Here is a 27,160-nt window from a genome sequence, read left to right on the forward strand (position 1 = left end):
ATGGAATATTTCCGTATTGTGATTTGTCGCGCCAACTACAGTCACCATGGGCCAAATAGATTTTAAACTTGCAATTTAAAAAAAAAAAAAAAAAAAAAACATATAGAGGGGTGGCCTTTAGTTATACCCTTCAAGAAGGTTCTGTGTTTGTTTATTTCCTTGAGGGCCATTGCCCTTGAGAAACAAAAATCGTCAAGACTAATTGATTATTTCGGTGGATATCACAATACGGAAAAATTTCTTTGTACTATACTAATCGGGGGTAAGATGCACTAAGCAAGCTTTTATTTCTCTTGAGGGTCATTTTCATTGCATGTTAAAAATGCGTGGAGGGGAACAGGAACCTGACTGGCAAGTTTTTTGATAATAAATATATGTTGTAGTATATTCTCGTCGATCTTCAGAACGGGTTATCGGCGACGGTCTGGGAAACATACCTGATGGTGACATACTATCACCATCCGAAGACATACTATCACAATTTCGATTCTCATCTGAAGGGATGGCTCTTCCACCTCAGTAACCCGATGACCTGCACGTGAAGTCGATCACTTTACAGTAGAATTTTTAATGAAGGTCCATACCGTTCACCCTCGGTTTTTCCGCAGGTTGATCTAAGTGGCTGATCACCCACTGGCTCACTGATTGCTGCTAGCTATGCTTGACTTCATGGATCTACAGGGAATCATATATTTTTTATTAGACTTCTGTGGGATCACTAGTAAATATGTTTCATCAATAAGGTTTTCATTCATGTGCAAATTTTTTGTTCATAATTGGCGATCGAAATGGGCTGCAGGTGGCGTAGAGCAGAACTCTTTTCCTATGGCAACACTTCACATGCTTTCCCCATTAGCGTGTGGAAAGTCATAGAGGAAGGAAGTACGTTAGTTTCTCTCTTGATTTTCATATAGATTAAAATCTTTCAACTTGAAGCACTTTATTAAACTGAAAACTGCATTAAACATAGTTCTAAAGAAAAGTATCATGGAAATTTTAAAAAATATTTTGATTAAATAAAAAGGAAAAATATTAAGAAAAGGGAAAATATCGTAGTACATTCCTATACAACTGAAAAGAGGAGGAGAGGGAAGGGAGAAGGGCTAAAGGCATGAAACCGGTCTCTCCCCAGATGGCGTATTCGAGTGTTGCGATCGCGAATAAGAACCACTCCTAAATTTTCAAGTTCCGCAGTGGGCTGATCGTTAAGACACGGTTCCCAGCAGATCACCGAAGTCAAGCATCACTGGTTACGGTCAGTGTGCGGGTGGGTGACCACATGAATCAGTCTGCGTAGGGACCGAGGGTGTGCGGTATTGGTCCTCGTTAAACTGTGCTACCGTAAAGTGCTCGACTTCGCGCGCAGGTCGTCGGGCTACCGAAGCGGGGGTGCCATCTCCTCTGCAGAGGATCAAAATTGTGATGGCATGTCATCCTCCGGAATGTTTCCCAGACCGTCGCCAATAGGCCATTGTGCAGCTTTAGTGCAACGTAAATTAACAACAACAACCTAAATTTTCATGACGTCATTTACAATTGACTGATTTAAGTAAATTTGTTTTAACTGTAACTTTAAAATTGACCAAACTCGTTTCATTTCACAATATAAATATTTATAAAAAACAACTTGAGGAGTGAAGTGCGATGTCGATTGGGAAGAGATTTGAATTTGCTTATTAGTTATCTTAATAATAAAATATAATATGAAATAAATCAATGATGGAACCTGATGCTAGCACTCCTTTACTAAGCACTGACGAATTTGCTAATGAAGCTAGCGATTGTGAATCTGACACTTCAAGCAGAGCTCGTCGTGCTAGGTACTTTTTCTACCTTAAATTGCCGATAATTCTCTTTTTGTTTAACTCTGGATGAAATAATGTATTGGCAGAAAACTGACAATAAACCGTACCTATATTCTAATAAATTATTGCAAAAAAGTATTAATTTTACTAAAATGATTTAATGAGTTATTATTTGTTGATCTTTCATTAATGATAAAATCTGTGGTATGGGCACACATTTTGTTTCATATTTGATTAAATTATTATAAATATGACCACTGCATAGAAAAATTTTGCAAAGATTTTAGGGTGGACGCTGATGCAGAACTCTTCTTGTAAAATGTATTTATAAAGGAGAAGTAAATATTATTAACACTTTAGATATTCATTCATTGACAAAGCTGTTGAAAGCCTATTTCTACAGTACCTATATAAAATTTTTTTGGGTAATTATATGAGGTTTCTTTATTAACATATTGGGTACCTATTGCCACAATCCGAATAATACCTATTACCATATTCAATAACGCATCACCAAAGGCAATTATTTTTCAATAATGTTCATCAATGCATAAAAACAATGTGAGATTCTGGTTTATACCGGTAGAAATAATAAACAATCAAATACTACAATGTTGCAATTATTGATGGTAACGTTATTCATCGAATGTGAAAATATTGTTATTATTCATAACTATAATTTTAAGATCATCTTAAAGCAATAATGTCGTAAATATTATGCGCGATAATAATTATCGAATACAATACTGTGAGTGAAGATAAATTTTATTTAAGTAACAAAAATATTGACCTATGTTAATATAAAATAAACTAGATTAGAAAAGTATGTTAGATTGTTAAAAATTGATTATTTTGCCAACGCAGTAGGAAATTAAAATTTGACATTTATTGCTTATGGGGATCTATGTTAGTTTTGGAAACAACTATAAAAGCTTCCTATATGGTCCCTATATCTGATCAATTATAAATATTGTTGAGTATGATTTATAACTACCATCTCAATGTATTTATTAAAAAAATGCCCCATGATTGAAAATAATTGTAATATTATCCTACAATAATTTTTGTATATGATGCATAGTGTTAAGTAAATGTTTTAGTAACAAAATAATGAAAATATTTTTTGTTCACTTACTTATCGTATTAAGTTTTAAAAAAAAAAAAAAATTGATCGTCTCTTTAAATTATTTCTGTTTATACAGGAAAAAAATTCAATTTAATTGTTTTATTTATTTAGACTACCATTTCATTATCCTCAAGTACATAAGAAACGTGTACGCCGAGAAGCTGGCTCAGTTAGCATTGCAACTTATCAACGTTATCGATATTATACTAAATTAGCAGATCCATCCATCGACACATTAGTAAGTTTCATAAAATTTTTTTATTAATTTAAATTGTTTTTTTTATTATTTATTTAATTTTGTAGCTAATTTCTGTTACATTCAGGAATTACGTTTGTAATGGTATTCTTTCGTTACTTATTCCATTAGTTTATAAGGTTCCATAAGCCAATTGGTATAATTGTCAGAGAGCTGACCTCATGTCAGAAAGGTCCCAGGTTCGAAGAAGGCATGGGATATTCTTTCTGTCTCTTCTCTGTGATATTTGTTCTTTTTAACGAGGGAGCAACGATAGTCCACCGAATTTGGTGCCCCTGAAGAAGTGGCCTACAAATATGCTCTTTTGATACCTGAATGATGAATTTTTGGTAACCATTTTATACTATTTTATTTGTGTGTATTTCAAAAAGTAATTTTCACTCATTATCAAAGAAAAAAAAAGGAAAAATTTGTCGTTTATAAATAATAATTAAAGGCATGCTAAGAGACAATCCCTGTGCATAAATTTTTTTTCTCAAAAAAAAAAAAAGTCAACTAAAAAAATAATTTTTGATAAATACGCTTAAAAGATTTTTCTATAATTAGTACTGAAAATTATTAGAAAATGAGCATTTGAAAGCACTTTTTTTATTAAAAAAAAGAAAACTTCTTTAAATGTTCATTTCCTCAAGATTTTCATTTTAAATTATAGAAAACAGCTTTCTTTATCAATTAATCATTTTCGCTTGTTTACTTTTTCGAAAAAAAAATATTCACAGAAATTGCCTTTTAGAATGCCTTCAATTATTTTTATAAACTACAAATTTTTCTTATTTTGATAATGAGAGAGAATTATTATACTCACACACATAAAATAGTATGAGAGGATAATTTAAAAATTTTTGAATACAAAATTCAGTTATTACGTAATACATTACAAATTTTGATAAATATTTACGATAGTAATTGATTGCCCTGTATTGTAACATCATCATTATAGTAGAACTGTTTAATTCAATGTTTTCTAGAGTATTCCTGATCATGTGGTGCCATCAAACTTCTTTTTTCCATTTGCACTTCTCATCAAACCCACCGGAAAACAAGGTAGTCTCATTACAATGTAAGTAATCCAAGATTTATTCTTTATTTATTGATAGATAACAGCGCATGAAAGGGAATGAGACTTAAATATTGATGTAAAATTAATGATAAATACTGGTGCAATTGTTGAGAATTTCCAAATTCTATTACTTTTATTTATTTATTTATTTTATTATTATTATTTTTTTTTATGTTTACCATTAACAGAAGTATAATTATTCAGTAAATGGTGATAAATTGTTGCAAATAGTGTTTCAATCGTTTTATTTTTCACTGAATATTTTATTTACTAAAATTTATGATAAACTGTTAATATAAATAATTTCTTAAAAATTTTGTGTACTTATTGCATATTTCTTCACAAAATATAAGTCTATGTTAACTGCATTACTATTTTAATCTAAAAATTAAAGTAAGACAATTTATCATTTTCTCATAAACTTTAGCAATCTATAATAGCATAATTTAGTCTGTCTGATCGAATGTCTATATATTTTATGTAAGTCATTTTAAGATTTTTGCTAAATTTTCAACCTAAAAAAATAAAAATTAATTTTCTTTATTATTCATTTCTTATTACTAATTCTTTGTTTAAAAAATTATATATATAATTTATTTTATGTTTAAAAACATGATATTTTAATTTTTTATTGAGGGTTGTCATGATTTAAATAACTTATTTTTTATTTCCTTTATTTGTTGTATTTATTTATTTTGCATTAATATTGATTTTTACCAACCTTGTTTTTATAGAGTCAGGTGGGGATGAAGTAGATGCATGGGGGGAATATGGGCATATGTTAAAAAAGATCTAGTTTCTCCTTTTAAATTGAGGTAATTCGTTTAATATTTTTAGAGCCTAGGATTGGGGCAAGCAATTTTATTTTAGTTTTAGAAACTGATTAAAAAGTTCAATGTTTACAAACTATCTGATCACTTTTTGCCGAGGAAATTTTTTCCAATATCATTAAAAACCGACAAAACTATTAATTTTAGTTAAAACTGGTAGATTATTTAAAGGGAAGAAATTACCAAAATAATGTAATGGTACAACTTAGCAAGCATATTTAAATATATAGATGAGTTTTCACACAAGTTTTTGCCTTCATATGGCAGTTAATTCATGGAAAACAAAGCAATTTCCTTAATAACTAAATTTAATAAAAATAGATGTCTTCTATAAATAGCAAAAACACTTTAAATTACCAAAAATAAGCAATAATTGTTTCACTCTATACTATATTTCAGGTAAATGAAAAACTATAAAACTTTTCTTGTTATTTGATGAAATTGTGTAGTGCTCAGTAACATATACTGCATTGAAGTGAAACCTAATTTTTACAGCCGTGAACATTTAACTCTTTAATCTAAAATGAAGGAGAAAAAAAATTTTTTTTAAGCACTTATTCTTTTAAATCTAATCAAGATATATTTATTTAAGAGCATTTTTATTTCTAAAACAATATTATGTTTTTTGATGAAATATGTACTAATTTTAAAACTGAGTCCATTTTACCCCACTCTGTTGTAAAATTGGTATATCAAAACACATTATTTTGAATGCATTATTGTACAAAAACAAACAAACAAAATTAATAAGTTATGCTTCATATTTATTCTACATGAATCCAATGTTACTGTGAATGACCAAAATCAAGAGAATGTCGACTTTCCTCAATGAATGTCAACAATCACGTAGTATCGTTGGTGAATGTCCGAAATATTTGTTATATCCGATGATTTTATATTAATTTATTCGTTGATTTAATCATTATATTTATTTGATATTTTAATATCTGCTGAGGATAGATTAGGAGAAACATTAGTGTAGGGTATACCAGGCAGATATATACGGGGCAGTGGCATTTAACTGGACCAAGTATATATTTCTCTCATTTATCAAAGCAACTATGTGATTGTCAACATTCACCAGTGGAAGTCAACAACCTCAAATTTCGGTCATTCACAGTAACATTTATAAAATGCTTCAAAACTTTTGATAAAATAAATTTAATAGTTTGATTTTAAAGCCTTCTTTTAAAAAAGCTCGATAGATAAATACCCACTCCACCTCGCCTGACCCTATCATTTGAACTTAAATATTGATTAAGATAAGACTAGATGTCATTGTCTTAGCATATTTGCATAGTATTGTAATATTAAAGTATTTCAGCTTTGTTCTGATAATATTGTTTTATGCTACAGATTTTCAATTTGGAATACAATGATGGGATCTTCTTTATTAAGCATGCCTTGGGCTATTCAACAGGTGATTTCCTTATTTTTTGTAACTATTTATCTCTTCCATTTTCATAGAAATTTAAACACCTGAATGCTTTTCATTCCACCTACTTTGATAATCTGTACAAAGACACTTATATCTGATGCTGAGTAAGTTCTGAGATAAAAATACATTTTTTTTTTAAAGAATTATCCAATCTGTTGCCCTAAATTTCTGGTTTCATGTTTGTGATAACAATTTTAGATAAATTGTTCAGATCAGATAAAGTGTTGATTATCCTTGACATCTTTATCTTGTTTAAAGTTTTGGTTTGTTATCTTACTTGTTATCTGTTATTTTTGTTCTAGACATTTTTGGTGATGTAATTTTAAATCACTCATTTTATTACTTCAGAGGAAAGATATTTGTTTCTGGGAAATAAAATATACAGTAACTTTTGATTATTAATTCTTTCTTCTTTTTTCTTCTTTTAATAAAAAAAAAAGGGATTTTTTTTAAATTTTTTTTTTTACATCTTTTATTAAATTAACCTCCAATTTTTGCTACTCAAGACAAAATTGTACTTAATTTTCTCTTCAAAGCTTTTTTTCTTTCTATTTGACTACACAGTTCAATTACCTTTTTTGAAATAATATTTTTTGAACAAATATTATTTGAACAAATTTTGTCTGCAATTTTTAACTGAATGAAATATTTAAAATATATAAATATTAAATACTCAAAAAAATTTTAAGCAACTATGTATAGTATGATTAAAAACTAAATTTTATTTTAAACATTTCCTTAAGTAGTTTTGTTGTTAAAAAATAATTTTATAAGTGCTTTTAGTAGTAATTTTAATGAAAGTAGTCTTTTAAAATATGTGCTTATTTTAGTACTTTTACAATAATTTGATGAAATCAGCTTATGTCCACATATATATAATATTCTATACTACTGAAAAAGAATAAGTAGAAACTTTTCATTGTATTTCTTGCTTGTTTGTGAGCAATTTTCTACTTAGATTATTTCTTCCAAGATCTTTATTATGAGGTGGTAATTATGCAAAATAAGCAAAAGTACACATTTATGTGCTAGCTAATTTCAAATAAGTGCTATTATTTTTAAACTATGTACCATTTTAAATAGAGACCTATAATCATAAAAAACTTCTCAAGTTTGTTGGATTTACAATTTTTTCAACAGAGACAACAGTGCAATTGGTATGTGACAAAGAATATAAACCTGCTATTTTTCTTATGCAACCAGGTTTCTTATGTAATGCAAGCATTGAATAAATAAATAAAATTGAAAACCTTTTAAACATCCATTTTTAGTATAATTTCAGTGTCAACAGCACAAAAATAAATTTTAAAGTTCTTCCTTCATTTTTTTTTACTACTACACTGTATTAAATATTTTCTAGATTACAGTGTCTTGCCTAATTAGAATGAAATGCCATATATATATATATATATATATATATATATATATATATATATATATATATATATATATATATACAGGGTGTCTCAGTTAAGCGTTTCAGAACTTCTAAGAGGGGTAGGGGGTATCCTGACGACTCGAAATCATATAGCAATGTGGGGTCGGAAATGCTTTCCTGAAGCGGTGACGTACACAGAAGCACCATAAAGAAAAGAGACCGTGAGTGAAAAATCGCTATAATAATACATTGAAAAAATTATATGGCCTCCTCGGTCACCCGACCTATCATGTCTTGATTTCTGGAGTCATATGAAAACACTGGTTTATGACACCCCTGTTGATAATGTCAGTTACAAGAATCGCAGTAGCTGCCTGCGAGATATTCCTGGAGTATTGCAGAATGTTCGAATGTCCATGCGCCGGAGATGTGAGGTGTACAATGCAGCTGGTGGCAGAAACTTCGAACACTTGCTTTGGCTCATGTACCATATAATTTTTTTAATGTATTATTATAGCGATTTTTCACTCACGGTCTCTTTTCTTTATGGTGCTTCTGTGTACGTCACCGCTTCAGGAAAGCATTTCCGACCCCCCATTGCTATATGATTTCGAGTCGTCAGGATGCCCCCTACCCCTCTTAGAAGTTCTGAAACGCTTAACTGAGACACCCTGTGTATATATATATATATATATATATATATATATATATATATATATATATATATATATATATATATATATATATATATATATATATATATATATACATTTATATATACATATATGTGTGGATCGATATTGATAGATATATATCGGATTGATAGATTGTCACATTCATTATTTTTTAAAAGTTATCTAATGATACGAAACTCAAACTTTCACCCCTGAGGGAAAGGGGGAGGTGGCAACTTTGAAATCTTAAATATGAACCTATAAAATTTTGTAAATGAAGACTCGTCAGATTGAAAAATAAATAAGTAGAACTAAGTGCGTTTCAGCATCTTTTTAAAATATATTGAATAATAAATAAATAAATCAAAAATCAATAAAAAAATTTCAATGTGTCTATTTTTATCTTCGTAATCTGATGGTTCCCGAGATTTGCCTTTTCAACAACTTGTATGTTATTTAGGTTCGGATATATATTATTAGGTTCAACCATTTTAAACAGTTTGTACTCAAGTTTAATTTTTTTGATTATGTGTCATCTGTGAAGCAAAATGCGTAAACCTAAAACTCAAATAAAATTTCTTTTTTCTGATGAATCCGAATCTGCAATATATATAGGGATTCATATTTAAGATTTCAAATTTTTTCCCTCGCCCCCATTCCCTGGGGATGAAAGAACGAGTATGGTATCATTGGATAGCTTTTAAAAATATTGTATGTGTTTAGTTTCACTTTTTGATCTGGTGTATATTTCTCAAGATATTTGACTGTTTCCAGTTTTTTCGCACTCTGTATGTATATACAAATACGACTGTACACAGAAACGAATTTTAAAATGAGAAAACGTAAAGGTTTTCTTCAGGACGCATTCCTTTACGATGGTAAATGGAATATTTAAAATAAAATACTGTATCAAAAATGTCAAAATATTAATGTATATATATATATGTATATATATATATAAGTTCAAAATGAAGAATAAAAAGCAGTTTTATTCTTCATTTTGAACTTATCTAATGAGTGCTGTTTACTTGCAGCTTAAGCGCAATAAATGTTACTTATTGTTTTTCTTAACTTTCTTAGTGTTTTCTTGTATTTATTTATTTATTATATATATATATATATATATATATATATATATATATATATATATATATATATATATATATATATATATATATATATATATATATATATATATATATATATATATATATATATATATATATATATATATATATATATATATATATGTATGTATATAATATGATTACTAATTAGTAAATTAAGTTACAATATTTGTAAGTATTTAAATTTTTTTCCACTTAATGTTTGTGCCTAAGCAATGTTTATTTTTAAGTGTCTGAAATTTATTTTTGAATTTTTGTTTTTGGTGGCTTAAAGGCTGGCTTTGCATGTGGCATGGTGATCATGTTTCTCATGGGAAGTCTTTGTTTTTACACAGCTTATAGAATAGTCAGTCTTCGCAGTATAGCTGGTGAGTGAATAAGATATGCTAAACACAATTATTAAACATTTTAATATATTCTTTTTGTGTTTCGTCAAATCATTTAGGTTATTTTATTTCTCCTTTTTTTTATTTTTAGAGTTACCTAACTCAGCTGTAGAGTTTCCCGATTTCTGTCGATATTTACTCGGTCCGTGGGCAGAAAGAATAGCTACATTTTTTTCTTTAATTCCATTACTTGGAGGAGCTGTTGTTTATTGGGTTCTCATGTCCAATTTTCTATATTTCATTGGTGTTTATGCTTATGGTATGTTTTACTTTTTAAATATGCTTTTAATATGTACCTTGCTTTGATTGTTCACTGTTTTAATTGGATTTTTTTGTTAGTTCACAAAACATGAATTCCCATCTTTTCACAAATATTTATCATAATATTTTCCATTTATTGCAATAGTACTCAATAAGTGTTAAGTATTTTATAACACTAATTACAGCAATTTATAGGATTGGATTCTTATTTACGAAATAATTTACATTTCACTGAAATATTAATTAAACACAAAGCCTAATTAATATCTTGCATTTATTATTCCTTAAGTTGTATTTTAGAAATTTTTTACTATACAGGGTTGGGTCACCACTTAAAAATACATCAACCAAAGAAAAATTAAAGCTTAGTAAATACTTTAACCATTTGAGTACCACAATTGCGTTCCCTATTTAAAGTACACTAACCAGTACTAATATTATTATTGCCAACATCAATACCAAGATGCTTATTCAAAATATATTGAAGAGAAATATTTTTCGATCTTTAAAACTAAATGGCTGCACATTTTTTTAATAGATTTGGTGATCAAAGTTTGATGAGGTGATTTTTATCTAAAGTTGAAAGTGTTTGGTTTGCTTATAGGTCTTAATCTACCTAAGCACACTAAGAAAAATAATAATTTTTTTAATTTTCCGGTAAAATAATTAGTTTCAGATTGTGTTGTGTTTTTAAAATCATGTGATTATCTGATAAGTCAATTAAATGTGTCTGAATATCCAGAAAGAAAAAAGTAAAAAATCATATCACTGTTTGTACTCGAAATTTTTCTTTGATTTTGTATGGCTACTAAAAATGCCTTATTGATCAAATGATGAAATTATTATTCGCCAAATTGTTAATTAGGTGTCTTCTTTGCCCTATGTGTTTTAAAGACTTAACACTAATTATACTTTTGTGAATAATGAAATCAAATTTATTGCGAAAAAAAGCTGTTTTTCAATACTAGCAAGGGGAGGGGGGTAAAATTATCATTTTTCAAACTTCAAAATGCGTTTAGATTCCCATCATTAAGTTCATTATTTGTTATTGTGTGTATTCATGTTCACCTCACATTAAGTAGTGAGAAGTCATCAAATCATTTCTTCTTTTCATCTGTTTGATGCTTTTTCAAATTTTTGTTTTATAAATTCTTTTTAACAATTACAAAATGATACTGAAACATGAAAATTTTAAGTAACGATGTTTTAACTCAGTAAAACGGTGATATTTTGCATTTAATGTAATGCTATTGCATTTAAAATATTTTTACTGCTGATATTTAAATAAAAAATCAGTTTTATATTTTAATATTAAAACTCATACTATGAGAACCTTATATTAAATAGAAATTTCAAAATGAATAATTTAAGAGAAAGATCATAATGTTTTGCACTGAAGCAAAAAAAGGTGAGGCAAAAAAGGTTTTACGTTTTCTAATTTCGAGATCAATCGGTTTCTGTTTTGCTTTTCTAAGGATTTCTTCATTACAAATTTTATGAAACCACTTGATAAACAAGATTCTTACTAAACAGTTGTTAAGAAATACTTGAAGTTTTTAATTAAAAAATGTAAAAGGAAATGTCATGATTGGAAATTTCATTCAACATAAACTTGAAAAATTTAAAGTAAAATAGGTTTTTTGATTGGAGCCCTCAGGGCAATAGAAAAAATAAGAAAGAACTAAAAGGAACTTGCAGCAGCAGGATTGTAAACGAATTGAAAATACAGTCAACCCCACTTAAAGGAATATCATTGGTTCTAGCCAACTCTATTCAATTGAGCGGGTTATCCGATTAAAAGTGGAGTGCTTTATTCTATCTTAAATTATGCATTTTGGAGAAATTTTACTTTTTTAATGGTATTTAATGCATAGTGTAGTTTTTAATTAAATAAACTCTACTTTATGATCAATTAACAATTGTAATTAAAACTGTCCGTGTTAGCATTATAAAATATGAATGTTATTTAAAGTTCACTGGAGTAAGCAATGATTATTCTACTTAAGAGAAAGAAACACTTGTGTGTTAGGTTTTTAAAACCTTTTCTTATCAAAACTAATAGCACACTAGGAGGGGACTGCGAGTCTTGACCACAAAACAAATCACTCTGTACCTTTTTTTACAATCTAAATGTAATTCCTTTATTTACTTCAATGTATAACTGCCAGCAAGGTTAGATTTATTCTTACATTATACCCCTAATATCTATGTAGAGCAACAAATGAGCAGGAAGTCCCTGTTAAAGAACCACCTATTTTTTTTTTTTAACTGAAAAATAGAAATTGCATTCTAACTGGTGGAATGTTTCTTAAAAATATTTTTTCTCTCTTTTCAGTACCTCTTCTTTATGCAATTAAGAAGAGGCTAGTGAGGAAATTTAACATTAGATTAATATATAATGATTTGGTTCCATTAAATTTTATTCGTGTAAGAGGGTTATTCAATTATCCGATATGCAATTAAGTTAAGACTGTAATAGGAAAAAATGGCAATAGGCAAAATACTTGACTACAAAAAGAGTGAGGTGGAGAAGCCCTATGCTTCAATTCAGAGTGAAACGGAATATGTATATATGTAAAAGCGATTTTTGAAAGCCTTGCTATGCACTGCCTTATATGGAATGTCATCTTATGAGTTTGGTGCATGTGAAATGTCGGATTTTTAAGTAAATATATAAAACTGCATGTCTTTTCTCAATATTTGTTTATTTTAAACTAAATTTACCCCATTTGATTAAAAACACTTTTCTTATTTGGATTTTAATGGATGGATGCCTGTCTTAAAGAAATTTTGATCTTTAGAATCAATAAACCCTGATATGCAATCTGTCTCAGCCTGTCTTAGTTTTCATGCTGTTTAGCCTGTAAAAACTGTTCTAAATGCTTAAAAATATGAAAGTTTGTTCTCAAAAGAACGTGTAAATAAGCTGGTTTTGATTAAAAAAACAGCTTTTGAATAAAGATGTACAGTTTTTGAAATCTGACATTTCATACACACCATTCTAATAAAAAAATGCATGCAGTTTACTTCTTATTATCTATGAAGTGGCAGAAAGAGTGATAATAATAGTGTAAATTCTACAGGTAGTTAAAGAATCATATGTTTCAATATGTTACATTTTCTGTTTGTTAAAACATCTTTTCTTTCTTTGTCATATATGATCTGCCTACACAAAATCTGCTACATTGTTGCCACAGAACTGGAAAATCAGTTAGAACAGAGAATTGAATTAAAATACCCAAATAGTTGGATACAATAAATTAATTTAAGTTTTAGGTATCAAAAATTTAAATATATATATATATATATATATATTTTTTTAAATGGGTCTGATTTTAATTTTTTTAAAGATAATATTTATTTCCGACTTATATTATTATTGAAATGTAATATATATTTTATGTTTGAGAGCAAGGCCTAACTGTAAAATAAATAATCGAATGAATGCCACCCACCAGTTATATAATCGGAGAGATTTAATTGAATTTTTTCTGTTGGGGAATTTTTTTGTGGCCACCTTTTGGTAGTTTACTGCATTGGAATATTTTAAAGCTGATGTTAGTTTACATAATTGCATAGAAAGATAGTATTTAATAATTTTATGCAAATATTTTTTTTAGAAACTTACATGGGCCATTCACCTTCACCTGATGTTAACAACAACACAATGTATCCTGATGGTAATGTATATTTATATTTTCCCTACTAAATTTGAAATTTTCGATATTAACCAGAATATACTTAAACTGACTTATTATTTAATATCAGCTGTGTGTGTGCATATTAACATTGTGCGTATGCTTTAGAGTTTTTATATTTTTATAATAGTTTTTGTATAAAAATAAACAAACATTGCCCTTTTGTAACTTATTTTAAATTTTCAATAAATAAATTAATTTAGCATTTCATAATTTAATATTTTGAAACAGCTTCTCGGTGTTATTAGTAAATTTATTATCTAAGCTATTTTTGTACATTTTTATTTGTAATCTATTTTTTTTTAATATAAGCCTTTATAAATTAGGTAACTTTATTTTAATATATTCCATGTATTTTTCAAAATATATGATAATTTATAAAGTTTTTATATCAGTTTGATTGTTTATAAATTTTTTGTTTCATCTTTTTATTTACAACTCCCTTTTTTATTTCAATTGGTAATCTTTGTTAAAAAGAAATTATTTTTGTAAATTAGAATTAAATTTTAATTTTTAAGTCAAACTTTTTACTGTATTGATTTTGGAGTTTGGAGACCCTAGTTATTCAATTTATACTTCTTGCAAAAAAATAATAGTAAATAAAATAAAAAAATTAACTTATAAAATTCTTTTCTTCTTCAGTCAAAATCACAATTTTGGTTAAAGTTTAACTAGTTAGAAAAAGAGAATTAATTACAGTTACTTAATTTGACTTATTTTTTGCAAAAGGAAAATAATCTATTTTCATATTTTTAGAGTTAAAAAAACGTACTTTATTATTTTTATTAATTTTTTATTTTATTTATTTCTTAAATTCTGTTTTGAAAATACTTTGTGATATAAGTGATTTTTAAGTGAATACATAAGTGATTTTTATTTTCCGAAAAAAATCTTATCTTTTTAAGTGATTCTTTTTCATTAAGGCTTTTTGGTAAGCTAAATTGTTTGAAACTTTTCTTGTTACAAAAAAAGTTAATTTTTATTTTGAGTTTAAATTTTTATTCATGTTTTACTGAATCTTTTTCATCTATATTCCTAACTTGTTTGATTTTTTTTATAGTTTATTGCCCATCATCAACCCCCATAAATAGCAGTTTAACTATGCTTAGTGCAGCTGGTAACAGTACCATTGATCCATTCTATAAATATTGGAACATGGAAACGACTATTCCTTTTTATATTGCTGCAGTTTTTGCTCCATTGATAAGTTTGAAATCTGCTACATTTTTCTCAAAGCTGAATGCTTTAGGTACATGTTACGTTCAATATTTCTTATTCATGTTAAAAATTTCATAATTTTTGTTGAAACTTTTTATATATTTGAGATAAGTACCAAAGATAGCAATTTACTGTTGAATCACTTAACATCACTTAAAGAGCCGTGGCGGCTCAGGAGATAAAGCGCTCACCTTCCAATGAGGTGAACCGGGTTCGAATCCTAGCCATGACTGGTTGATACAAATTCCGCACCTGGCTCTCCCCAATCACAGTGCTGACATAAACTATCCTCACTGGTAGACAGATCATAGGTTAGGCTAACCCTGGGAGTTTTTCATGGTTTTCCTTCGGATGAAATGCAAATGCGGTTTAGTTCCATCAACGAAGGTGAATTTCTCCCAATACTCAATCCAGGTGTTCCCTTGTCTAATGGATTGGGTTCAAAATTACTAGGCTATAGTGTCAAATATTAGTAGTCGTAAACCCAAAATTGGGTCGACTGTTCAATGATGGTTATAAAATAAAATACAATATCACTTAAATGTAACTTTAAAAAGATTATAATTTTACATATACAGTAAACTCTAGATATCTCAAAAACCTTGTTATGTAATAAAAAATATATTTCTCCTTGGCATTATATATCCACCTAATGTTAATTTGAATTCTTATGTCGGAAAATTTCTTCTAAAACCTTGTTATGTTGAATTTTTTTTTAAATAGAAAATGAATTTTTCGGAAAAATCACAATGTAAGTTTATTGTAAATCAATTCTTTTCTTTTTAATGCATAATTATTTTTTTCCTTACCTTATCAAAATAAAATTATCATTGTTGTATTTAGACTTATAGTCAACTATCATTACATACATTTTTAATAGTAGTTATTCTTATGTTTCATGACTCTCCTTTTTAGAGTAGTATTTTAGAATATATTTTTTTACTATTTTGAACATACTATTTAGTTTTGAACTTTTCATCTCGAAAACTAGCTATCTCAAAAATCTTTTCATGTCTCTTCAACTTTGAGATATCGAGAGTATGCATAAATATATATACATACTAAATATATGTATTTTAAATTAATTTGTTGATATTGTTTTTATAACATTTTATTACATATAAATTTAGAATTAGTTTTTACATTAAATATTCTTTTTATCAATTTTAATGCTATTTTAAAGGATTAAACGCATACATTATTGATATATAACCTTCAACTGCAGTATTAAAAATTACGTACATCCTATAATACTCATAGTCAACAGAATTTCTGATCATTCTGCTGCCATGGTGATAAAATTAAAAATATTATAATTTAAGAATTATTGTAATAGATAGATAATAGTTATTGTTATCTATTCTTAGTTATTTTAGGAATGGTTAAAGTTTTGGTACAAAAAAAAGTATCTTGAATTAAGTTTTGAATTAACTGTTAGTAATGATACGCTTTTAATATAATATGTTTGAAGATCTAATCTACAGTTCGACTCAAATCTTGTTGAAAAGAAAAAGTCTTGGATTTAAGAATATTTTATTATTTTTTCTTTTCTTTTTTAAAAAATTAATATGCGGAAATTCTCTTGAAGTTACATTGACTAACACAATGACTCTTTTTTTCCCTTTGTGTTATGAAATTTTTTTGATTGAAACTTCTAACTGTAAGTAAAATAAAAATAATTGAAAGGCATGGTTTTTTTTCTTCCCCTCACAAAAAATAGGACCTTATTTTCACATATTCACGAAAGGAGTAAATTGGGGAGAGAAAAAAAACAAACAGATTTTCTATAAAAAGTCTGAAGAGATTGCTAGTTTTTGTGGTTTTTCTTGAAACCAGGACATTTTTTTCACAAAATTAGGAGCAGAATTTTTGAAAGCAAACCTTCCACAAAGAGTCTGACAATCAGATCTTACATGCTGTTCAATAGAATCTTAACATTTCATGAATGAAAAAAGATTAAAAGTGAGAATGTTTTAAAATATACAGTGAAACCTCATATGACGGACACTCCTACAAAATAGATGCCTCTCATTACGCACTTAATTCTCTGTGAATCTTCTATGAATAGGCCATTATGTACTCTCTCCTTAAAGTGAGCATAACTGGACACAAACAGTCATCGTTTTTAATTTTGCCTTAAAAAAATATGGAACTGTTTCTGTTTACTTAAAAATTGAATTGATTGGAAAGAAAGAAGTGAAAAATGTTGAATTTTATGCTTAGGTACACTCTCTGTTATCTACTTAATGATCTTCATTATTGTGAAGGGTGCCAAATGGGGTATACATTTCAATACTTTTGATCCCACATCTGTTGATTTCGTTCATTGTAAGTATTTTCTCTTTATTTCTTATCTATTTATTTTTCTAAACTTTCATACTGTATACATTTTTTTTAATTATTAACCATTTATTGCTTTTACTTTTTGTATTGTTATTGTTTTTAAACTTTGTTGTAAAATGCTGAAATTTTCATTTGCATAAATGTTAATGTTGGAGAGTGAAAACCAATACTTTTTTAAAAAATAAAATACAGTCAAACCTCACTATAGTGAACCTTCAAGGGACCGAAATTTTGGTTCATTATAACCGGGAGTTCACTATATCCGTTACGCAAGCAATTTAACTAAAGGTTCCCAAACTGCTCCCTTTTATTACACATTATTCAAATAAATGACTGAAAAAATATTATGTAGTAGCAAAAAATGGGTTGTTTTTCCTTACTCTTCGTCTTGCGTACAAAAAAAAATTAGTTATCTTTAGCTGATGAGCAATTCTCAACATCAGATATGGAAACACTTCCCGACTCTCAGATAATTTTTTCTGAATTTCTGTTATTCCGCTTTTTAAACCTGTCTACCCTTCCATTCGAGCACATAAAAGTAGTATCATAAAATCACTTAGCAAATTCATCGACATTTGTCCAGATTCTGGAAGATTGGGACTTCTTCGATTGGTGAACCCAGGGAGTAATGCTTCTTCAGCATCCTTATGATCTGCTTTTCTCAACTTTTTTCTACTATCTAAATTTTTTTCATGAGCAGAAATTATTAATTGCCTATTTTTCCATATGTTACAAACTGCAGATTTGGATAGTTTATATTCCCTGCAAATATCAGCTTAATTGCATCCATTTTCCTGGGTAGGAAACATCTGCTTGGTTTGTTTAGGGATGGGAAAGTGAGATAAAAGAAGCAAACAAGGAAAAATGTTTATCGCTTCATTCCCCTCTATAGATGGTTTTAAAAATCGGTATATATATTAATTTTGAAGTAGAAATTTCAAAAATATTACAAAAAAAGGGGGGGAAATCAGCCGAAGACAGAAAAAAGTTCATTATATCCAACTTCATCACTTTTTTGGTTCACTATATCCAGAAAAAATAACATTATACGCGTATAGCAAGGCACGGGACCGAACATTTCGTTCACTATATCTGAGGGTTCACTATAGCAGGGTTTGACTGTAGTTATAGAGTCAAAATGGCGTTATTGATACATTCCAAATTCTTACAAAGATTTTTTTGATGGATTTGCTCTCTTTGTCGCAAAACTGTAACTCTAACAATAAGAAGAAGGGATCTCTGAGTATTTGTTTATATTAAAAAATTCCAAGGAGAAAAAAAAAGTAAAACTATACGTCATAATGTGTTTGCTGGGTTTTTATTTACAGCATTATAATGTTTGCACTATATATTACAAACCGACTTTTAGTGTTTTTATTATGAAAATAACAAAATAATAATTCTACTATATTTTTTTATTAGTGATAAAACAAAATAATAATTTCGCTATATTTTTATAGTAATGATAATAACAAGATAATAATTTCACTTTATTTCTATAGTGATAAAAACAAAATAATATCATTATATTTTTGTATAATAAATTTTTTGCGTTGTATAACAACTGGCTTGGTGTGGTAACTTTTTTTTTTTTTTTTACGTTATACTAAATATATGAGATGTAACAGTTAATAAATAACATGTAACAGTTTTGTAAAATTGTACATATTTTGAAGTGGAAATGTTGTTAAAAAATATTCAAATTAAAAAGTTTCATCAAAATTATAATTTATCTAACTTTATATTTCTTTTTAGTGTTTCAAGTTACATTTCCTGTTCTTGTTGGAACTTTGTCTCTGTCCTTTTTCATACATAACTGTGTTCTGTCTATTATGCGAAACCAGAAAGAACCTAAAAATAATGTATGTAATGTTTCATTGATATGTCTATTGTTTTCCTTACATTAGTTTGTATATATGCATTCTATCCCTTAAATTTTAGGTATATTTAATAAAATAAAAAAAATCTATTGAACATCTTATACTTTTACAAAATGTACTTTTACGTAGAAAACTTATGTTTTCGAAGAATTATTAACTAAAGCCTGGTTTTTGGGGCAAAAATTTACATCACTTTCTAAATTATTTGTTGTAATAACTTATGAAAAATAATAAATTTACTATAAGTATAAAGAATTTTGATTGAAAAAAATTAAGTAATTCCTGCAAATATATTTGCAATGCAAAAAGAGAATAAATAAATAAATTTATTTATTTAAAATATTTGGAAATCTTACTTCTCTTTCTACTTTGCACTAACAAAAAAATTTTTTCCACCTTTGTTGAATTTCTGAAAGTTCATATGAATCCAAAAAGTTCCTAATTGTTTTAAAGTCTTTGAGGCCTTCCTCAAACGCTCACTCTAATTAGTTGTGTTAAGTTCAGTCTTCATTGGTATCACTTTGCACTTCTTTAGCTTCTGCTACCATTTCTTAAACTTATATCACCACTAATTTTAACATTTTAATCTGATGTAGAAACATCAAATCTGTTGTTAGAGATGTTTTTCCCAAAGTGTAGCAAAACCACATTTTCTTCGTTATTAGCATTAGAAATTACTACTTTTCTTCCCAAGACAAATAAACTTCAATTTTTTTCAAATGTCAGTAGAATTTCTGAGACATAGAAAAGGGAAACTCTTGGTTTCCAAAATGATATAAACGAGTACTATTAATATTATAAGAATAACTTTTCTGACGGAACCATTAAAACAAGACAGTGCATACGGGGGAAATTAAAAATGCTGAAACATTGGGTCAATGTTTGACGGTTCCATCTTTTACTCAATTAGTAAAAATCAAATAACAGCAAATATTTTGAAGTTCTTTAATGCTTTTGATAAATTATTAAAAAAATTTGAAAACAGGTATGCACACTTTGATACTGATATTTTTTCTGTCATAGTCACTTATTAAACAGATTAGTTTATTTGATACTGATGCAGTAAATTTGTTATTATTCAACTTTGTAATTTTTCCTTCCATTGTTCTTCGTAGACTCGAGATTTAGCGATGGCTTACTTACTTGTGGGATTCACGTATTTGGTGATTGGTGGAGTTTTTTTTGTTACATTCCCTTTCCAGAAACACTGCATAGAAGATGTAAGTTAATTTTTTTATGTTGATTCAATTATTCTATTTATAGTGTGTGCTGAATTCATTACTCTTCTCTTTATAGAATTTGCTGAATAATTTTCGAAGTTCTGATTTGCTAGCTGTGATAACTAGAGTATTTTTACTCTTTCAAATATTGACTTTGTTTCCTTTAATTGTGTACATATTGCGTGTACAACTAATGCACTTTGCTTTTGGAAATATCTATCCTGGGTAAGTTATGATTGTCCCTTAACCTTTTTTTTGCTATGATTCTAAGCGAAAATGTTCTCTATTAGCGAAAATGCTCACTATACTTTCTTGCAATTTCTAATTTAATATATATGAGTATTTCAGCTAAAAATAAATACTTAATTATTAATTATTTTTTAAAAAAATTAAAACTTATATTTTTTTTTTAGCTGGAAACCTGTAATGGCATTGAATATTGTCATTTTGACTGTTTGTATATTATTCAACATTTATTTGCCAAAAGTTGGAACTATTATAAGGTAAGCTTAAATCATAGACATGTATAGTCATCGACATGCATACTAAAATAAAAAAATCCGAAATGAGTTTTGACCTAATGATCGGCATTTCAGCTACTATAGTGCAATTTTTTTTAGTTCAAAAGGCTTAGTTTAAATATGCCTGTAAATTAATGCAGATATTAATTTAAGTTATGAAATCATATGCAAAAATGTGATTTCACCAATTAAACTTACCTTTTTATTCCCGACTTATATTCAGATTTCTGAACCTCGAAATATCTGCAATCCGAAAAATATGATAACAATAATTAAGTTAGGAGAACAGTCAAAAGTTTGTGTTTTTTATTGTAAGTTTTACTTTTTACATTTTCTCTCAAACTAATTTCATCAGTTCGAATTTGTTTGCATCCATTTTTAAATTGTGGTTTCCTAAAGACAGTTGCATGTGAAAAATGAAAAAAAAAAAGATATGTTTAATAATTTGTTTTTATTTTTAAAAATTTATTTTCATATTAATATAGTATAATAATATTTTATAGTAATCAGTTTGAATTGTAAATTATAAAAAACTGAAATAAAATGGGTTTACTACTTATTGAGTGATAAAATTTTTAAAATATGGTTTTTTTTTTTTAAAAAAAAGGAAGCTAATTTTAAAGTATGGAACCATTAAACATCTTATCTGAAATTTTGACCGTTTTCGGTTACTCTCAAAAGGCATCTAAAAATATAGTGACAATCCTAAGGTTTGCCTTTTAAAATAATAATGAAAAGAGTTCTATGCACTTTGACACAAAATTTTTGTTTGAGCGTATTATATTCTTTTTTCAATTTCTAAAAAATTTCGATCAAGCTATATAAATTATCAGTTCTAATTTAATCTATCAATTTCTTCATTTATTGCTTGAAATAGGTATGAAAGTATTGAAATAGCACATTTATGATAAGTTATTGTGGTAAATAATTATTATTATAGTCTAAACATAGCATATTATGGTAAATTTTTGAAAAAGCCGCAGGTCAGTTTATGCAATAATTATTGATTTAATAATATTCTGTTTTTGAATGAAATAGTTTTAGCAGACATTTGAATTCCATTAGAAAATATGTATTAAAAAAAATCAGGTTAAGTTAATGATAAGCAAATGTAAGATAGTATTATCAGTTAAGAGTTTTCTCTTAAAAGTTTATGAACCATGTTTAGAAAAGTGTAAACCTGTTGATTATATCATCTACTTCCTAGTTGTTTCATCACTTTGTCTGCTAATGATTAAAATATCAGATATGATTATCAGTATTTATGTGTTATCAATATTTGCTTAAATGAAATCACTTTCAATTTGCTTTCATTGTTTGTTAATTTTGAAAAATATTAGCAATTGTTCATTTACAATGTATATCATGTTTGGTGTTGAAAAATTGTGAGTCTTTCATCAATGAAAGATAATGGCAAGATAAAAAAATATATGAAAAAGAAAATAAGCACACATGAAGTTAATTGTTATATCGTCTATTTCCTCCTAAATTAACACACATAATAGTTATCGCCATTTTAAAAGTTAGGAAAGAAGCTCATTATAAATTATTATATATTCTCTGTCTTATTTTGTTTTTCACCATTTATGTTTTATATCAGATGCAAATTCAAGCTTATAATCTTGAAAAGGAACATCTGATGAAGTCTCTGTTATGGTTTATGATGGTTAATTTTTAGCTTACATGTTTGATGAGTGCTGACATCTAGTTTAAAATAAACTATCTCTTAACACATGACGAATAGTTTGACACTGCCATCTGGTGTATAGATTGAGAAATAAAAGTAAATTTCCAGGCTTTAATCTTTTTGGTGTCTTCCTTTTGAACACCAGCCCAAAAATATCATGGGTGCGAGAAACAGAAGGCGAAACTTCACCCTGTCATTTTGGCAGGAGCAAAAAGAAAGTTTTTTTTTTTTTTTTTTTTAAATTTTTTTTTCTTTTAATAATCATTTAATGAAATATATTATTTAATTCATTTTTCCCTTTTTCAGATATTGTGGAGCGATATCTGGATTAGCATATATATTTACTCTCCCATGTGTTACTTACCTAAAAGCTCTGAAGGATAAACAACAGTTGACAGTCTTGAACATTGTTTTACACAGTTTTATTGTCTTATTAGGAGTTGCCAATTTCATATCTCAATTTTTAGTACAAGGAAAGTAAACAAATATCATATTTAATTATAAAAAAATGTTTACTTTTTTAAGTAAAAAGTATTCATACATAAAAGTTAAACTATAGGCTCTTCAGTTTCATTTTGAGACAGGATACTAAAGGTAGCATTTTTAAGTACTTATTGTTGCAAATATTTCGTCAGAAATAAAAGTGACTGCAACAATTCGTATAGTCTATTTTTATTTGTTAAAATTTTTCTTGATTTTTTTTCAATATTGCCTATTTAGTGTATCAACAAAAGAAAAATACTAAATTCAAAATGTATTCAAATTCTCTCTCAGTAAAAAAAAATTATTAGTGTCCCTCTTTAAATGCACTTTAGATATTTTGCAGTAATTTTTCAATTAGAGTTTTTCAATTAGAGTTTTTAAATACAAATGATATAATACACTACTTAACATTGAACAAAATTTTATTTACAAATATTTTAAATAATTTATCATTTTTTTTTTGAAAATATTGCAATAGATTTTTTTTTTATATACTTATCACCTAAATGTGTGACCATTGCTTAAATAATTAAATTGGAGCTTATTTGAAAAGTGGACTATCGTTATCCTTAAAGAACCAATGAATGATAAAAATTGATAGTTTTTTAATATTTTTCTGCAAATTCGGTGTAATTAATAATAAACTGTGCAAATGCCAGCTAATTGTTAATTATTTTACCTTTTAATACAATTATCATTTAGAGCAAACAAACAATTATGTTCATATTTAACTATTATGTACATCAATTAGTACCTAAATTGCTTTAAGAATATTTTTATTATTGTTCCAAAATTTAGAAATGATATAATCTTTATTGATTTGATGAATCAGCTATCTTGAAAATGTTTTTATTAGATTAACTACCATAAAGTACTGTGATATTAGAAATTTTCAAATCTCGTTCTGTATAGTTTTCACTTTCTTTTACTGAATTTAGTATTAAGTTGAGAATATTTGAATCTGTAACTATTTATGTTTGATATTTTAATGAAAATATTTATGGAGTAAATGAAAAATGTTTTACACTGCCTAATACTTTCAATCAATCTCTGATTTAAACATTGCCAATTTTGTTGTGGCCAGTATTTCCAATCTCTCTCTCCTTTTTTTTTTTTTTTAAATTCTTGGAGGAATGTATTGAAAGACAAGAGCAAAAGAACTAATCTGAAATTCGGAAACATTTACCATGTGTACATGCAACAGCAAGACCTATTCGAAAAACATTACTCATACTTTTTGTGGAGCAGCTACTTCAAACTTATTTCTTTTTATTTAAACTTCGATGTGTAAATGTGGCATCATTCAGCTAATGATATTTCTTTCTTTTATCTGATTTATTTTCTTCTTGTATTTAAATTACTTTCCTTTTGCATTAAACTTATTTCATTATATCATTTCCATGACAATTTTATTCCATTTAAATTTGGCACCTTACTCTTTTAACCACTTTTAGATTTTGAATCATAAAGCTTTAAACTCAAGCATTCAACTCCATTTCCATGATTAGGTAAAATGAATGTTGGAAGTATTATTTGTAATCTGTGTGAAAATGCATACCTCTCTCTTGTGTACTCCCCTATCTATGTGTATATTATTGCTAGATGTTTTGGAAACGAGGTGTGTACAATAACGCTTATTCACGTGCATTCAGTGTCAAAATTGTTGAAGAGTAAAAAGATCTAATATATAGCTAACATTTGTTTTTGTTTAAATCGATACATTCAGTTGAAAATTCAGTGGCACTTATTATCGTTTTATTCTCTGAATAAGACGCTTATTTATTTATTATTATTGTTTAATAAAGGGCTGATTTTTTTCATGTTATATTTATAGTTTTTTTTTTTTAAGTAGTTGAATATTTATTATTTTTTCTCCTTTCTTTTACTGAAGAGTAAAAGAAAATGAAAGGAGTATTTTTATTAGTAATAATGTACCTTTATTAGTTAATGTGAATCTCTTCTTAAGAAATTAAACTAATTTACTCTTAAATTTATTAAACAGTTTGAATCTCTTTACTGTTTTTGTAATGTTATTTATTGAGTAAAAAAAAAAATTTTTTTTTGTATGAATTAATACAAAATAATAAATTATTTCGAACTATATAGCTGGACTAACCTAATTATACTAGCAAACTATAATTGCAATGTTATTTAGTTAAATTTTCCATACATATCATTTTTTCCCTTTGAAACTGGTATAGAAGGTATAAATATAAGATGTAGTGTAAAAATTGTTTCCATGCATTCTTATATACTTAAAACTGTATATTATAACGTGGTTAATAAAATGTTGCTTTATTTGATTTATTGCGCATTATTATAGGTAATAACTTATTTGAATTTTACTTAAATCATTTGTATGTTTTTAATATCACTTGTGAAAATGAATATCTTCTTTCTCATCTTTCATAAAAGTGTATGTTTTTATTATTAATAAAACAATATATTTTTATTTTGAAGTTATTTGCAGTACTGCAGTTTGATTATTGATTTCTTAAAAGTAAAATCAAACAAGTTTAAATCTTCATAAATAGCATTTGATTATTAACATGCAAAATGAGTCATATATAATTTCTACGATAAATGTTTAATTGATTTCAGGGGATTTCATAATGTTTATTAATTATTATTTATCATATTATTAAGCGTTCTAAAGCTGCCTGACGATTTGAAAGACCAATTAATGATAAACCCAAAAATATGCATGAAAAAAAAATAAACAAGAATTTTTTCACATTTGACAAAATATGGCGCTGCTAACTATTTAAAAATATACTTTTAAAATATGGTACAACTCAAGGTAATTAGTTTTTAACACAAAATGTGAGCATAAAAAAGCAGGATTTAATAAAATTATTTACATGTCGAATTTATAAAAATATTTACGTGTGTTTGCATGCAGCCCTATATTCTATTGATGGGTATTTATATATAAAGTAACTACTATTGTACCTGATATATTGAAATGTAATATTTTGTTTATTGTATATAAATTGCCTGTATAATAAAAGAATTTAGCAATAAAAGTCATTATATAATTTGAATAAATATTATAAACCAAAATTATTTCATTTACTATTTGAAGCAAATTAATGTTTTATTCAAAGCATGACTAAATTTTTTTATAAATACGATGCTATTCAAATTTTCTCTAATTTAAACTTGATAAACATTAAAAATCTCGACTCAAATAATTTTCATTAGAAAATTAACTAATATATTTATTACTTACGGATGGTAATAAAATATAAATATTTATATTGAATTTGTAAATATATTATAAAAAAATCAAAGCTATACGCATTAGAAATCTACCATTTCAGGTGGGAGAAAAAAAGAATTGCTTTTTCCATCTTTTCTCTAATAAACGAAAATAAAATATTTCAAAATGTGTATCTTCATGTTTTTTTGCAAACTATGCACCTAAAATTTTTATTTTGCAATCTGGATACTAACTCCAATTTTTCCACATGTGGCCAAAGCTTTTTTTCTTTAGAAAATTAAAATCTTTAAAAATAATTAATTTTTATACAATTATAATTAATCTTTTTGCAATTAAGTATTGTGACGTTTATTTTATTGTTCTAAACATTTAACCTACAGAAATGTAACCTATATTAAATTTTAATTATCATGCAGAAAATTATCTTCGGTTACTAGACAAACAAATTATTAAGTAAAACTTCTCTTGAAGCTAAAAGCTTAGATTGAATGTATGAAACTTACGTTGAGCTTTAATTTTCTATAAGTTATAAAAATATAATAAATC

At 27.0% G+C, this 27,160-nt stretch overlaps 1 protein-coding gene across 1 annotated transcript; it reads left to right on the plus strand.

Moving 5' to 3' along the window:
* The first annotated feature begins 1,588 nt into the window (after nucleotides 1-1,588).
* On the plus strand, nucleotides 1,589-25,850 carry LOC107451245 (sodium-coupled neutral amino acid transporter 9 homolog). Its single transcript, XM_016067284.4, has 14 exons — nucleotides 1,589-1,820; nucleotides 3,043-3,169; nucleotides 4,156-4,247; nucleotides 6,434-6,497; nucleotides 9,969-10,062; nucleotides 10,172-10,339; nucleotides 13,962-14,021; nucleotides 15,100-15,288; nucleotides 17,481-17,585; nucleotides 19,356-19,462; nucleotides 20,596-20,700; nucleotides 20,777-20,925; nucleotides 21,114-21,203; nucleotides 23,215-25,850. Exons 1-14 carry the CDS (start codon nucleotides 1,717-1,719, stop codon nucleotides 23,387-23,389), a joined length of 1,629 nt encoding a protein of 542 aa, XP_015922770.2. The 5' UTR covers nucleotides 1,589-1,716; the 3' UTR covers nucleotides 23,390-25,850.
* Nucleotides 25,851-27,160: the final 1,310 nt, after the last annotated feature.

The sequence above is a fragment of the Parasteatoda tepidariorum genome, chromosome 9, assembly GCF_982258835.1.
Source record: "Parasteatoda tepidariorum strain Cologne lab strain chromosome 9, Ptep-v5.0, whole genome shotgun sequence".
NCBI lineage: Eukaryota > Metazoa > Arthropoda > Arachnida > Araneae > Theridiidae > Parasteatoda > Parasteatoda tepidariorum.